The sequence below is a fragment of the Rhea pennata genome, chromosome 15 (genome assembly GCF_028389875.1).
Source record: "Rhea pennata isolate bPtePen1 chromosome 15, bPtePen1.pri, whole genome shotgun sequence".
NCBI lineage: Eukaryota > Metazoa > Chordata > Aves > Rheiformes > Rheidae > Rhea > Rhea pennata.
Genome location: NC_084677.1, coordinates 9,508,326 through 9,523,953, shown reverse-complemented (window position 1 = coordinate 9,523,953; position 15,628 = coordinate 9,508,326). Strand labels below are relative to the sequence as shown.

The 15,628-nt window shown below is 41.6% G+C and overlaps 1 protein-coding gene across 2 annotated transcripts in view; it reads right to left on the bottom strand.

Moving 5' to 3' along the window:
• The window catches only part of ABCC1 (ATP binding cassette subfamily C member 1 (ABCC1 blood group)), a 56,471-nt gene that overhangs the window by 3,429 nt on the left and 37,414 nt on the right, over window positions 1-15,628 (bottom strand). For both annotated transcript variants that reach the window (XM_062587848.1, XM_062587849.1), the window contains exons 19-29: window positions 15,398-15,575; window positions 9,171-9,255; window positions 8,036-8,174; window positions 6,942-7,149; window positions 5,609-5,919; window positions 4,833-5,032; window positions 4,194-4,320; window positions 3,751-3,852; window positions 2,439-2,585; window positions 1,800-1,958; window positions 276-442 (exon numbers count right to left, since the gene is read on the bottom strand). In XM_062587848.1, the coding sequence (XP_062443832.1) occupies window positions 276-442; window positions 1,800-1,958; window positions 2,439-2,585; window positions 3,751-3,852; window positions 4,194-4,320; window positions 4,833-5,032; window positions 5,609-5,919; window positions 6,942-7,149; window positions 8,036-8,174; window positions 9,171-9,255; window positions 15,398-15,575 (1,823 nt within the window). The remainder of the gene's footprint in view (window positions 1-275; window positions 443-1,799; window positions 1,959-2,438; window positions 2,586-3,750; window positions 3,853-4,193; window positions 4,321-4,832; window positions 5,033-5,608; window positions 5,920-6,941; window positions 7,150-8,035; window positions 8,175-9,170; window positions 9,256-15,397; window positions 15,576-15,628) is intronic.

Below are 15,628 nucleotides of genomic sequence, written 5' to 3'. Positions count from 1 at the left end.
CCAAGATTGCCTCACCTGGGAAGCTTAACCTAGCAGCATTTTCTAAGTATTTCTTAAATTATATTAAATACACTAAAGTTAGTGTATGTTCATATTGCCCCAAATGGGCTCTAAAGTTTCTGGAAGTAGTTATTTTACAGTACACGTAACTCTGCAAGGAAAATCTAAAGTGAAGCCTGAAATAGTTGCAGATGGGAGGGCACAGGGTAGGCACACATGTCCAATTCTTATTTAGTTCTTAAGGTAATTTTCACAAGCAAACTTTATTTATGTACCTGAGATTCTCTCCACCTTCAGCACACTCGTGATTGAGTTTATCAGGGAGAGATGATACAAAATTTTTCAAATGAGCCAATTCCAAAGACCTCCAAATGTCTTCATCAGAGTGTTGGTCAAAAGGATCAAGATTCATACGCAGAGTTCCAGAAAACAATACTGGATCCTAGTTCCAGAAAGAGGTAATCAATCAGCAATGTGCACAGAACATGGCAAATGCTTCCAAAATACATTCTAGATAGCGAAAGGAAAACATGGCCAGCTGCAGTTACAAGAAAGCCAGTTTACTCAATTTAGGAGTAAGACATCATTCCCCCCCATAACAGCAAGTTATTTTTCCTCTCTTATATTCCTTACACCTCTACAGGCCTGACCTCTGTTTTCTGCATATTCTGGCACTTCAGACCTTTCCATGAGTCACTAATTTGCCAATTCAGAAGAAAACCAGCCAGCTATTTTTACTGAGCTACTGAGTGAAAAAACAGGCGTTCCCAGTACAGTATTAATGAAATCAATGTATTTTTTCTTCTTTTTCTTCTTTGATTTGAAGAAATACTGCTTTGAAAATAGTTTTTGCATTAGTTTGACTCTACTGTGTCAAGTGATCAAAAGGAGAAAGCAAAGACATCCCAAAGACTTCAAAGAGAAGCAGTGTGCAAAACCTCTTACATGTTCACCTGTTTTTGCCAGCATGCTGCAAGTGTGATTTATATAAACATTTTAGGGTCTTATTTTGAATCAGAGCAGGCAGGCAATAAAGGCTATACAATAAAAATGACAAGGCAGGAGATTGCAGGCCCAACACTTGAAAAGCCACATTTCCAAATGCTTTGAACTGTTGAATACACAGTTGCTGGACTAAACCAGGACGCTACATGTAGGTTTCTGCGAGTGAAGGTTGCTGCATACCCCACTCAGGACACCCTCCCGAGTTCAGAGCACTTTGTACAGAGCATGTATCAAGCCTGAAATATTAACTCAGCATCCCAAACCCTCAGAACTGGACTACACAATAACTTTATTCAGTTTCTAAAAAGAAAGGAACGACCTAAAATCACAGAGGAAACTGATCTCCAGAACACTTCCACTGAGGGCTCCTGCAAGTGACTCTACTCAGACTTTATTTCCCCTCTACTGGCCAGAAGAGCAACTGGTCCCAGCTTACAAAGGGATCCCTGAGCAGGTATGCAGCTGAGATAGGATCTCCCCTCAGGCTGAGGCATCCAGAGCATCTAAGGGCACCATGGGGTGCTGACAAAAGCCCCAAGTCCAAAGGCCAAAGCTTTGCTTCCACAACACTCAGCCCAGTCACAGCTGAGCAACTGTTTGTCATTTGTTAGGCAGCTCAAGTAACTAAAGCTGGTCCAGGAAAAACCCCCATTTCAACCAGCTCATGAAGGAGCATGGTAAGATGTCTACTTTTCACAGCCACGGATCAGAAAAGGAATATTCTCTCCCCAGTTCATTACAGGAACAATATCGTTATAAAACAAGCTCAGGTAACAGCAGTATTTCACACCTACCTGAGGGATGATGGTGATCCTGAACCGCAAGTCATGTAGTCCTATCTTAGCAATATTAATTCCATCGATAATAATTTCTCCTTCAGCTGCTTCATTAATCCGAAACAAACCTAAAGTCAGAGAGGATTTCCCAGCTCCTGTTCTTCCTACTATTCCTATCTGTTGGGAAGACATAGAGGAAGTGGGGAAGAGTTAAAGTATTTCCAGGAATCTACATGAAATAGATACAAAACAAAAGGTTGTTATATTTGTTGTGCTGTCAAGCCCTTAAATAGCATAGCCGACTGAGGTATATCAAACAGCAAGAAAAAATCATTGAATATGGAGAAGGAAAAAAACAAAACCACAATCAAACAAAAACACACAAAAGGCAGTATCAGAATAGCAATCCACCCACAAGTTTTCAATTAGCCTGGAAAGACATATGGAATCAAACACAGAAGACCAAAAATCCCTTAACCTTTTGTTTGGTTCATGTTTGCAGTTAATTGCTGACCTGACCTTTTGATCTTCTTTCTGCAGAAGCTCTTTTAGCTCCTGAGGCTCAAGTATCACTACAGAACAGTGTTAGATCTCTCTTTGGCATATACATGCACACTTATAAACAACCATCTTCTGGTACAAATTCAGATTTATTACCTTCTCACCCCCATTTATGGTAACATTTATGTTTTTCAGAACCAAATCCAAGTCTTCCCGATAACGTAAACCATAGCCTTGAAACTCAATCTTCCCCTTCTGTGGCCAAGTACTTGCTGGGGCAGTTTGTTCAATATTCCATTCAGCCTAGAAGAGCCACACAGAAACATATCTGATCATTTTATCCTTCAACAGGACATGAGCTCAGTATTTGTGAGAGAATTTGAGAAAAGCAATTAAAATCCTTAGTAATGTACAACTTGCAAATGCAGCACAACTGCAGATGAAATGAATGAGTCATTAACTGATTTGAATCAAAACAGAAGTAAATCTTGTTTCTTCCTCACATTGAGAGTAAAAAGACACACACATTAAATAAATAAAATCTAGACGCTTAAGAAACCTGTATTTCCACAGCTCCACTGCTTAGCCAGGGCATAACAACAGATTTCATATATAAAAATGTATAAAGATTGGCACATACCTCAAAAGCACCCATAGGAACTACCCAGTAAGTTACACCCTGACCCTAGAAAGCACTCATAGCACTCTGTTATGTCAAATTCCTGCTTTTGCAAAGCTCAGAGGACATGTCCATCTGCACCTTCCAGCCCAACTAGCCAGGGTGTGGGTTAGGCTGCAAAACAGTGCTCTGACTTCTACACAAGACAAACTGCAAGACACTACTGAGACAAAGGTGCTGGGGAGGGCAAAAGGAATTATCTGGCAAGGAGGAAAAGGCCTCCCATTTGGAAAGCTGCCATTGCTTCAACTGAGTGAGCTCTTCTGCCGCTCATCATACACAAGGCAGTGCACAGCCACATGGATGTGCTGGAGACTTGAAGGAGAGATCAGTATCCCAGCTCCAAGAGGGTCCCCAGGAGACTGCTAGTTTTGGTCTCTTTCCATTGCTGAGCTCAAAGCCGAGCCAGACACTGGCATGCCTGAACTACACTGGTGAGCTGTAGGTGGCATGGGAACCTGAGGTTACCCAGAGCAGAGGTCTCCCTCACGTGTCCAAATGAACACTGATCAGAGCTAATGAAGGGAAGGGCTGTTTGCTTCCCCCATCAGGATGGATTTTGTGTACCATAAGCTTGTCTAGTGAGGAGTTAACAGAGGGGGGAAAGCATTTCAGTAGCAGCTGAAGATGTTCTAGGTGACTAAGGATAAAGTGTTAAGGGAGCTGGAGCTTCCTTATGCTACTGCTTATACAGCCAGGGAGGCTGCATGGATCCTCATGTAAATGATATGGTCACGAGTCCAATGAAACGTCCATCAAGCGCTAGCTGTGATGGACAACTCACTGTACCTCTTTCTCCATTTCAGCATATTCTTTGACTCTTTCTACTGCAACAATGTTGGTTTCCAGCTCAGATGACATACGAACCAGCCAATTTAAGTATGCTGTAATCTGCAAGAAGAAACAAGATGTACATGTAGTTTACATTTAACACACATTCCCTGCAATAATGAAATCAAACCACAAAAGCACTGAGTTCATTAAATGTATATGGTTTTTATTAATCAGTGCTGGATAGAAAAAAAAAAAGGACATCTTTTACATTCATGGGATGAGTATTCTGAGCTGCATCCTTCACACAGGCAGGACACAGTAGTTTACAAATAAAATCTGGAAAGATGTTGGAATTACTGTTCTTTTTTAAATGTTCCTTACTTTAGTTTTCTCTCCAAGGCCTAAGCAAGGCTCTGGCCACCCAATAAAACCTTACAATTCAGAGATTTTTTTCGTACCTGCAATGAGTAGGACACCGAGAGGCCAACCAGTCCTGCACTAAGCCTGTGGCGCGCAATCACTGCAAACAATGCTGCAAAGAGGACTATACAATTCCCCACACACTCCAGACGGACTGCCAGCCACCTGCAAGAGAACAAAAAACGTAATGCATCTTTTTAGTAACTCACCACAGTGAATGAGAATAGAGGCTAACCAGTGTTCTACCATGCATCTGTTTTTTAAAAGATTTATGATATGGTATCTGAGTACGGCTAGTGACACAAGAATTGTGAAGTATTTAAGGCTCTGCCTCAGCAGCATGCAAACCTAGACATGTACAAAATTAATAAACCTTTCAGGGGTATGAATTCCAGTCTTAGTTCAGAAAGTAACTGTGGTTATATTGGGAATCAATGAATCAAGACTTGTAAAAAATATATTTTCGAGAAGTAAGGCAGGAAATCCTGGGAAGAAAAGAAATTTAGAAGTAATCTGAATTCCTTCATGCAAGTTTAAGCAAAGTATCTGTGAAACAGATACAGCCACAACAGCATCTTACCTTGGACAAGAACGTAAAGAGCTGCAACTGAAAGAACACAGACAGCAGAACCATGTTCTCCTGTAAATAACTTTCAATATTTCTTTCCCATTGTTACCTGTTTGCAACAATGCTTGGATAATAAGCTTTCTGATTTTCATCCACTTTCGTGTCATTCTGCTGTATGAAACGCTTCTGCTCCTCAAAGGCTCGAATGACACTAACTCCCAGGAGGGTTTCATTGAAGTGAGAATATACTGGAGAGCGACTGACAGACTCCAGGCGTTTGAGCTGGCGGGAAGTGGCCACATAAAATCTCTGTAAATCAAAGAGCCAGAATTATGGTTATGTCCAGATTGTGCCTGACAAAGCACAACTTGTCATGTACTAAGAAGCTGCAGAGCAGAGCAGAGCAGAGCAGAGCAGAGCAGAGCAGAGCAGAGCAAATGCACCCTGTCTCCACAAGAGTGAAAGGCTGCCATCACTTCTCTTGCTTTGTAAACACTTTTCCGACTGCACACGCACATTGGCAGACATGCACATAAGCCTCTTTTGTTCAGAAGCAAGCTTTAAAAAAGCACACACATCTTCCATATTTTGGCTGCGAACAAAAAGCTATATAGAGTTTGCCTAAAAATCTTAATGGCACTTCCAGAAAATCTGCTTTGGTATTAAAAGTTCACCTTCTGCACAGAAGTCAGACTTCCGCACTTGACAATGGTAGGGAACACTGCTAAATTCACCAAATTACAAAGCCATACACCAGTCAAACACAGACTCTCAAGTCAAACACATTAAAATCCATTCTACTGCAGAGTCAGAAAAGAACAGTCTTAAATAACAGAAGATGAGAGAGTGAGTTCTGGCCCAGGTGCCCCAGCTAATACTCCCTACCTGCACAATCAGGTAGAGAAATCCAAGAGGTGGAATAACAACAGCAGCTATTGGTGTGGTCAGCAGAATGATGATACAAGCCCCAATGACATTAAATGTTGATCCCATGAACATCTTGATAATTGGTGGAATGGTGGAGTCAATGGTATCCATTTCCTTAGAGAAACGATTCACCAGATTTCCACTGGGTGTACGTTCAAAGAAACTCATTGGAGACCTGAGGACGTTGTGCAGCAGGTTAAAGTGCAGGTGTCGTGAAGCAATTATTCCCCCTATTGACACAATCATCGAGTAGCCAAACACAGCAATACCTGCAGAGAGGTGAGGAAGAAAGGAGTGGGAAAAATATATTATACATATATTCTGCTCTCACCTCTCACATAAAACATTTTTCTTCATTCTGTCATCATTTAGCATTACAGACTCACAGAATGGTTGAGGTTGGAAGGGACCTCTGAAGATCATCTAGTACAACCTCCCTGCTCAAGCAGGGTCACCTAGAGCACATTAGCAGATATTTCTAGCACTAAAATCCCAGGAATTTGCATTCACTACAGCTACACTAACCGAACCATATGTCTCAAGTAATTAGAAGGTTTTTTGTTTTTTTGTTTTTTTTAAGCAAAAACACCACACTTCTCTCATGGAAGAATTTGTTTTTTCCATTACAAAGTTTTGTGAGGTAGTTGAGCACGTTCCTTGAGTAAACATCACTCAGTGTTAAGATTTTTTTTTTATTATTTCTTATTGCAGGATTTGTTACAGCAATTCTGAAGTGCCATACTTGGGCTGTTAGGTTTTATGTCAAACAAACTTTGACCACAAAACAAAAGACACATAACAAAAAGCAGCTGGCCTCTCCATGCTGACCAGGATGGGTCCTCAAATAGTCAAAGGTAATGTCAGCCTACATAGCTTAGCCAGGTTGCAGTTGTGCTTCCTGGAGGGCCGGCCAGGCTCCAAGGGGCATACTGCAGCAGAAGATCTTGTCACATACTGACTCCAGGAATGGGACTAACTCAGGTTTGTCAACAGACTGAAGAGCCATTTCTTGGGATAAACTTCAAGTTATCTAGACTCACGGCTCACAAGACCCTGCAACTGCATTTGTTCAGTTTTGTTTCCATATGAAGAAAGGAAAATCAAATTCACTAACTGAATAGTTTTGCAGGTTGGTTCACTAAGTTTTAATTTTCCAATTAAAAAAAAAATGCTTACACAACCACACACTCCTTAGTAAACCTTTGCTCTAGTTCTAGGGATACAATGTTACCACAGAGCATTAGAAACAATCCAAACCAGCTAATCTTAAAATATGTAAGTCCAAGCAAACCTTGAGAAATTCCCAATGCTCCATACACTCCCAGTCTGACATTTGTGTACTGCTGGGTCCCATTGATAACAGGGTCATCGGTCCATAAACTTAGCCAGTAGTTGGAAGCCAGGGAGGCTATGTGATTACACATAAAGAGAAAGATGCTCAGAAAAGAGATAAAGAGTCCAATAGCTTTCATGTAGTCCCAGTACACTGTAGCCTTTACCTGAAGACAAAAGGGGAAAAGAAAACTCACGTTAAAAAGTAAGCTTCAGACCCAGCAATTCTCCTTTCTTCAACCACTATTTACAGTCAGCATTTCCTCCATCAGGCCATAAAAAAACACATGGCAGTTGTACACTAGAAAGTCAGTGCTTGGTAACACGAGTTGCAAAGGGTTGTACAAAGATGTGCCAAACGCAGCCTCTCTCCAGGGCAGGCTCCTCTGGAAAGGGAAGGGAGAGGAGAGAGCTGCCTGAAGTAACGCAGAGCATCAGTAGCAGAGCTAAAAACAGGAGTTCCAACTATTGCTGCTCTCCTTTACCACAACGTTATATAGCCTATAACACTCCTGCTCCTGTATTCTCTGATCTATCTTTAAGCAGGGGATTCAAGCAACTTTATTAGGAGATGTAACTGCCATTTTCCCAGATATCTCCCTCTCAGGTTTCCCAGGAAAAGCCCTGGGCACCCTGAGATTAGATGTTTTCATCTATAGTGGAAACTTGGCTTAAATTCAATGGACTCAATTCCAGCTCCTTGCACTGAAGGATAGATTTCACTAGGTCACTTAATTTGTCAGAACTCTGCAACCTCTTTCCAAGAAATAGCCAGAAGGCTTTTATGTCTTCTTTTAAACTTTGGTGTGGTTGGGCCCATAATCTGAAACAGAATTGTTGATGTCAACACACTTCTGCAAGCAAATCTGGGGCTCAGCTCTGGGAGCAAACAGCTCAGCAACACTTCCATGAAGTGCTACAGAACAAGCAGTGAGCTCAAGAACCCACTTAGCCCTTCCTCAGCATTGTTCCACAATCTTCAAAAGTTACACTGTTCTCAGTCCCGTGGCTTTCTGGGAAGCTGAAAAGGTGCACAGGAGGGAGGAACCTTACCCTCCCAGTCTGTGCAGTGTCTGCCTCCGTCAGCTTCCAGGAATTCTTCTCCGCAAGTGGCTTCTGCAGCTCTGCCGTGCTGCTCTGGTGCTGTGACTTCCCCATCTCGTTGCTGTACGTTGAAGAGTTACTGAGTTGCCTGTTTAAAGACACTTATTTTTCAGTCTTAGTATATCACGGGCCTGGTGCTTACTTCATAAACAGATTTCAACAGCCCCTGCCAACAGGTCAGGATGCTAACTTATACTACTGTGGTGATAATTAGTCTCCTAATGAGCCACTGCCTGGCAAGTGGTTACCTTCATTTTCCTTCTCCCCCAATTCTGCACATTCCTAATCTTCCTTGATTTCGTTCAGATACCGGTTGACAGGCTAGCAAGCCAAAGCAGTCTGGGCAACTAGACTCCAGGAAGAAAAACTGCTTGGTGAAGACCAATACCAGCCTTTACAAACACTACCATTATATACAGTGCATCTGTCAAATACTAAATACCAAAAATGGTATTCTCATCAGCATCAAAACGGGCAAATTTATTCTAAACCAGTCATTAGCTCCCAGAAATACAGCATCTCTAGAGTACCATAACAATATGGCATAGATGGGGTTTTAGGAAGGTATAATCAGAATGATCGCCTTTGGCCTCTCTCAAGCATAAGAGCAGCTGTACTAGCTCAGGCCACAGCTCCATCTAGCCCTGCATCCCATCTGATATGGTCAAGCGCAGAAGCCACCCAGGAAGAGTACAAGAACTGGACTAGTCAATACAATATTCCTCCTTTTAAGGGAGCCAAACCCACAGCACCTAGCTATCTGAGCTCAGAGCAAGCATATTTGAAAGACTATTTGACACGCATTGCTGATAACCCACACTGTGCTCAATCTGGGATACAAGCTGCATAGCATACAGCAATTAGTTGATACTAGGAACTCCAAGGTCAGCCAAGAATCCTAAGCGCAAAATATCAAGCAACTAAGCAGAAAAGCAACCAACTCCAATGTACTAAAAAAGGAGCAGGTTATTATTGTAGCTACAGATGAATATTCCTCCCAGATAAACTAGTACCATGAACAGCAATGTACTGTTTGTCCACAACTGGGTAAAAAGCAGAGGGGTGGGGAAGAGATACTACACACCTATGCACCAGTTTTCCAGGGGCTTCGTTTGCAAGGACACCATTCTCTATAGGCTTTCCTTCCTTTCCAGATGGACTATTTGCATCTGTAAGAAAAAAGTAAACATGAAAAAGGTAGCAAAGAGATACAAAAGTCTAATTTCAAACCAAACTTCCTGGTGCAGACCTAGCACACAAATCAAAGGGAGAAGGCAAGCGAGTATTTACATGTGCTAACAGACAACTGACCATATAAACAGAGTCATTTTGTTCTATCCCCAGCACGATTAGCTGCCAAGAAAGGGAACATTTATTTTCCTATTTTTCTATCAAATATAGATCAGTAATAGTAATCTAAAATAACTGCAAGGACATGCTTGATGTTAAAGTATGTAATACCAAGTCATGCTACGCCTCACATGGTAGAAACGCTCCAAGCATCTTCTGCTCTTCATATCATACCTTTTATAAAGTTAGCTACAAATTATTTTCCCTTTAGAGCCCAATGAGAAGACATCACTGTGTCCAGTTCTGGGCTCCCCAGTACAGGAGAGACATGGAGCTACTGGAGGGAGTCCAGCGTAGGGCTACGAAGATGACCAGAGGGCTGGAGCATCTGCCCTAAGAGGAACAGCTGCGAGAGCTGGGCCTCTTTAGCCTGGAGAAGAGAAGACTGAGGGGGGATCTGATCAATGTGTACAAGTACCTGAAGGGAGGGTGTCAAGAGGACAGGGACAAACTCTTTTCAGTTGTCCCGTGTGACAGGACAAGAGGCAATGGGCAGAAATTGAAGCACAGGAAGTTCTGCCTGACCGTGAGGGGGAATTTCTACCCTGTGAGAGTGACGGAGCACTGGAACAGGTCGCCCAGAGAGGCTGTGGAGTCTCCTTCTCTGGAGATCTTCAAGGCCCATCTGGATGCAACCCTGTGTAACATGCTGTAGGTGACCCTGCTGAGCGGGGAGGTCGGACTAGATGATCTCCAGAGGTCCCTTCCAACCTTTGTGATTCTGTGATTCTATGATTCTAGTACGTGAAGGGAGATACGTATAAAAGCAAAAGGCACATACTACTGACTTGAAGCCTTCCTTCAAAGCTCTAAAGTAACATGTAAAATCCTGAAGTTTTAAAGGCAACAGTAGGAACCTGATTCATTTAAGCAATCAGAGGCCACAGACTCTGTAGAAACAGCTTTTGTTATCCCATAATGTATTAACAAGATGCAGCGCACACAAGGCAATGGCCTAAATCTGTTAGCTTGAAGTATTAAACAAAAGCGCTCTCTGAGCAACTCAGTGTAATACAGTGCAGTCAGTAAAACTTCTAGGTTCCAGTTATCTATATCATCATTTTCCTATGCAAATAAAATTACTTAAATTATACTACTTCTTTAGTGGTTAAAATGGAACAGTATTTTCATATATGAAAGATTATCCAGAATTTGAAATAAAAAGAATTTTGCATTTAAAATGACCTATGCATACTCTAAACAGTCAAAAAAGCCCATCTGCATTGAACAAATGCACAGAACTTGTGCAGATCTAGAATATGAAATTTTTGTGTTTTGCTTTAGATTAAAAACATGTGAAACAGCTCATCAATACACAAATCGTGGACTGTGTGAGCTTGAAGTTGTTCCCTCCTGTGTTTGCAAACTGCATTGGTTCATTATTCTAAAAACCCAAAGCTCAGCGCGGTCCAAAAGCAAGGAGAGCGGGGAGGAGGAAGAAAAAAAAAAAAAAAAAAAAAAAAAAAAACAAGGGGAAGAGGAAATAGTAGCAAAAGTGAAAATTTCAGTGATTTAGTTCTTATTTTTAATAATGAATGAGAGCAAACAAATATGGCATTGTTGGTTATTTTAACTGCTTGACAACATTTCTTCTGAAAAGCTCCCATACGAAAAACAGGAAGTATTCAAAATTCCCGTCATTTCAGGGCATCACTGAAGCTCTACATCCTCACTGACAAAACTAAACTGAAAATAAACTACCTTTTGTTAGTAGCTCTTTAAATTTGATTTCCTTTTGTAGGCTGCAGAGATTTCCTGCATATACTGCATTTACCTCTTCAGAATAAAAAGTTCTCACAATTACCATAGTAAATCTGGGACATGAGCTGAAGAATCCCACAAAAAGAAAGAAAGGAAAAAAAAAAAAAAAAAAGAGAGAGAGAGAAGAAGAAAAAAGGAACAGTCACGAAATACCAAGCAGACACACACAAAAAAAAAAAGGACCCTCAGGACTCGATCCCAATCTCTCCCTCTCTGGAGTACACCCACTAGGCTCCTGAGCCCAGGGTGGGAGCTGCATCGTCAGGAAGCAGCCTTGCTTAGACTTTAAAGCATTTGAGCTAGGAGCTGCTGCTGGTGCTGTATCTACAGGCTGATACACCAACCGCTGCAGTCGCTGCTTTAGTGCGTCACGCTAAGAAAACAGGCAAACCAAGCAGATAACTTTTATTATCGTGCAGCTGAAATTCCTTTAATAATAACTCGGTCTCTTTAAATGAAATGCAGCTATTTTTATTGCTCCACACAAGCACTAATATAAAGCCACATTGCAAAAAAAAAAAAAAAAAAAAAAAAAAAAAAAAAAAAAGTTACCTGTTGCCAGCTGTTGAATCGTTCCTTCTAATGAAGGATCCAAGTCTAAAAGCATATATCATTAACTTTTTTTGCAGAACATATATTCATGTCTGTTATAGTATAGTCAACCATTTTCAATCTCTACAAGCACAAAAGCATCCAAGTAGCACAACCTAAACCACAAAAACATGTAAATGCCCACAGCATGATCAAATCTGCTGAAACAGCCTATTTTTTTTAATTCCAGGACTCATTTGAAAGAAAAAGATAACCTTTAAAAAAAAGTAAAACAAAGAAATTCAAATAAAATCAAACGGTTTCAAGTGACAAATCAAGAAACCTTCTTTCAAGATATCCACTACCAAAGATAGGACCAACGAAATGACTCTTAAGGCAACCTTTCATTGACAACCACAAAAAACACCAGTACGTACACAGGGAACGACCCCTCCCCATTGGTAAAAAAGACTTCCTTCAGGAAACCTGAGAGACTCCCTGACGTTACCGTGAGCGACCGAGGGCAATGCTTTAAGAGCAGCCACTGTGTGGACGGGGTCTGGGCCTGCCCCCGCGGGAGCTCAGCTCTCCGGCATCGCTGGAGGCAGCCACTGCAGCGGCAGTGGCTGCCGCGCCAGCCCCAGCCTCCCCGGCCCCCTTAGCGTGCAGCCCCCACGCAGCCGCCTGAAGGGCAGGCTACCAAGAGCGAGCAAGATTCCTCCCTCTTCCAAGCATCTCGACATCCCAAGGGCGCTCATCTCAAACCGCTATTTGCTTCTGCCATTTGTGGCAGTGGCTGAAAACAGCTTTTACTTTATGAGAAGAGGAAACGCGAAACTTGAATTTTGCTACAAGATAAGCAAAATAAATTTAAGAGGAAGTCAGATTATTTCCTGACCCAGGCAGGTGGTTCCTGAATTACCACCCAGGCCCAGACCCCACAGCAGTATTTGGAGAAGAGCCAACACGTCTTACACTATTTAACTCCTGCCTTCCAAGGAGTTTGAGTGGTGGGAAGCACCCAGGCCGCCCCGGGAGCGCCGTGCGGGCTACCCCACCCTATCACAAACGTTACCAGTAAGCTCAGCCCAGTCCAGCCCTTCCTGCTAGGAACAAGTGCAACCACGAAACACAGGGGGCTGCCGGGCTCCCCTCCCTCCAAGACAGGGCTGATCAAAGTGCAATAGAAATCCCAGCCCATAATACAGTAGTGGTCATTTTTATTACGAAATGTCCACTAGTATATAATACCAAGCTACTGAGCAAGGAAAATATCTTTAATTCAACTTCAGCGGTTTGCTTCTCAGTTTCAGGAATAAACAAAACTTTTTGACTTATTTTTTTAAAGAGGCCAAGCAAGGCTTTAGGCATCTTAATCTTGTACTGTACTATCCCTTTCCAGAAAGCAGATATCTGTTTCATGCAGTATAACAGCTTGAATTTGGGGTCCATAAAGTGGACCATAAGGCGGGGGGAGAAAAAAAAAAAAAAAAAAAACAAAAAAAAACACACAGACACAAAAAAAAACAGGATTCAAATCAAATGTCTACACGTGACAGATCAAGAAGCTTCTTTGCTTTCACGACACACAGATTGTTAAACTACACCCTACAGTTCAGTCCTGTAGTTGTTCTCAGCAGTTTTACCCACCTTTCTCTCCACTCCAAAACTGAATAAGCATTTTGTGCTGACAATCCTCATCTTAAAAAAAATCAACTGAGTAGCCACTATGAAGTCTTCTAGACTTTTATTTGGCTGTTCCAGGGTCACAGAGCCAAATGCTGGGGAGAAAGACTACCAGATTGCTCCGTCTGAAGTGCAGTCCACACAATACAATAAATGTGGAAATATTAATTCTGCTCTACACCTCTATCTTCCAGGCACTGTGGCCAAGTCCAAAGTTGAGCCACACCATTAAAAAACATTTCAACCTTATGGTGCACTTCCAGGAAGTTCTAGCTGCTTTTACTTCCCATAAATACAGCAAAAATTGCTCCAGGCTTTGCAAAGAAAAGCCTTGCAGATGCTGAGCACATTCTAAAGAAGAAAAACAAACATTCCCCACACACACACACAAAAAAAAAAAAAAAAAAAAGAAGAAAAAAAACCACAACAACAAAAACCCAACCTACACACATCATAAAAGCCAGGATCTGCTTTATCAGTCAATTTGTATGGGAGAAGGGTGAAAGGGTGGTAAGCAAGGTAGTCTTAAAGTTAAAAGTGCAGTTTTCTCCCACCCTTGACAGAGAAGAAGCAGTATGAAACCCAGGATGGCTAAGGCAGCCCACTACACAGAGCAGGTAACCTCAGGAGCAGGGACTTTCCCAACCCTCTAGAAGTGGGATGTGTTCTGGCCAGAAAGCACCAATATGAAATTTTTTATTTTGCTGCAGCTTAATGTTTACAGTTGACCAACACGTAGCTTCAGACATACGGGGGCCTTCAGAGTTCTTGCTAGCTCTGGTTGACTCTCTTCACAGATCACTCTGCATTTATCCAAGAACTTGCGATTTTTAATAATATTTAGTTATCCTTTACACATCCAATAAATATTAATATTGTCTCCGAACCAGACAGATAATGTCCTTATTTTTCACTTCTTACCCTTGGCAGAAGATCACTCCATCACAGCTAAGAAACAAAATTTGCTGCAAACAAGCCACCCTTGCGATACAGCAGCAATGTGTAAACTACTAGGGTTATCCTGAAGTTAGAAGTGCTTTATATTAAATAGCTGCAGGCAAGCACGGTACAATATAAAGCACTGACTCTCTTTTCAAGACAAGCTTCAGTATTTAAATGCAACAAGAAAGTAATTTGCTTAAATGTAAAGGACTTAAACTATAAAATACTTGGAAAGGAGGAGACACAGGCTAAAAGAATAAGGCAATTAAAAGAGGTAAATCTTTGTACAAATTAACTTTCCAAGGGGAAGCACAGGATGGCTAGTTAATTTATCTCCAAAAATCTCACATGCTGAAGTTTGTAACAAGCCTGACAATGCCAGAAGTAGCTACAAGTGACCTTTCCAGAAGGAGAGCTGGTTTACAGCAGGGACACCCAGATCTTGAGTCTCAGCTCATAAACATGTGCAAGTATCAGGAAATCATCACAGGCAGGCCATGAAAGAAAACAGGCTGGGTGCAGGAGATTAAATTTCTCTGCTAAGATCTAATACTATACCTGTCTGCAGGAAAACAAAAATTAAGAGAAAAACTCAAGTATATTCCTACCTCAATACAGCTCTACAGCTGTTTGTAGAAGGGAGTCAGGGATATCAGCTAGAAAAACGAGCTGCTGTTCCTAGCCCACAATCCCTAATATATTACCTGTATAAAGGAGCCACACCCCAAAAAGCAGAGAGAATTATCTACAACCTCCAGCTAACTCTTACATGACCTTACAGCTGTCTTGATTTTCTCTAAGTGAGAATAATTCCACTATGGAACTCCATGTTCTGCAAAACTTTAGGAAACATTGTGTGTTTAATTTCTCACCAACCTTCAGTGCCCTCAGAAATAAGTATCTCTATCAATGGATCTAACACAAGAAACACCAGTTTCCTTTAACTAACGTTCCTTCTACTACTAGTACTTTTCCTTTAATACAATTTCCCTAACATGCCACATATCAGCTTACCCCAAGAAGATTTATTTGTAAGCTTACCACTGTTCTCCATGCTCTGTTCAGCATTAGCATATGTACGAAGGAATTCAGCAAAAGCCCCATCTTGTTTCAGCAGCTCCTGGTAGGAGCCCATCTCAGATATTTCTCCATCAGTCATCACCAGAATCATATCCATCTGAGGCAGATAGTTGACTGCATGGGTTACCAAAACCCGTGTCTAAATACCAAAAGGGGGAAAAAAATTACTCCAACATCTCAACATTTCAAACC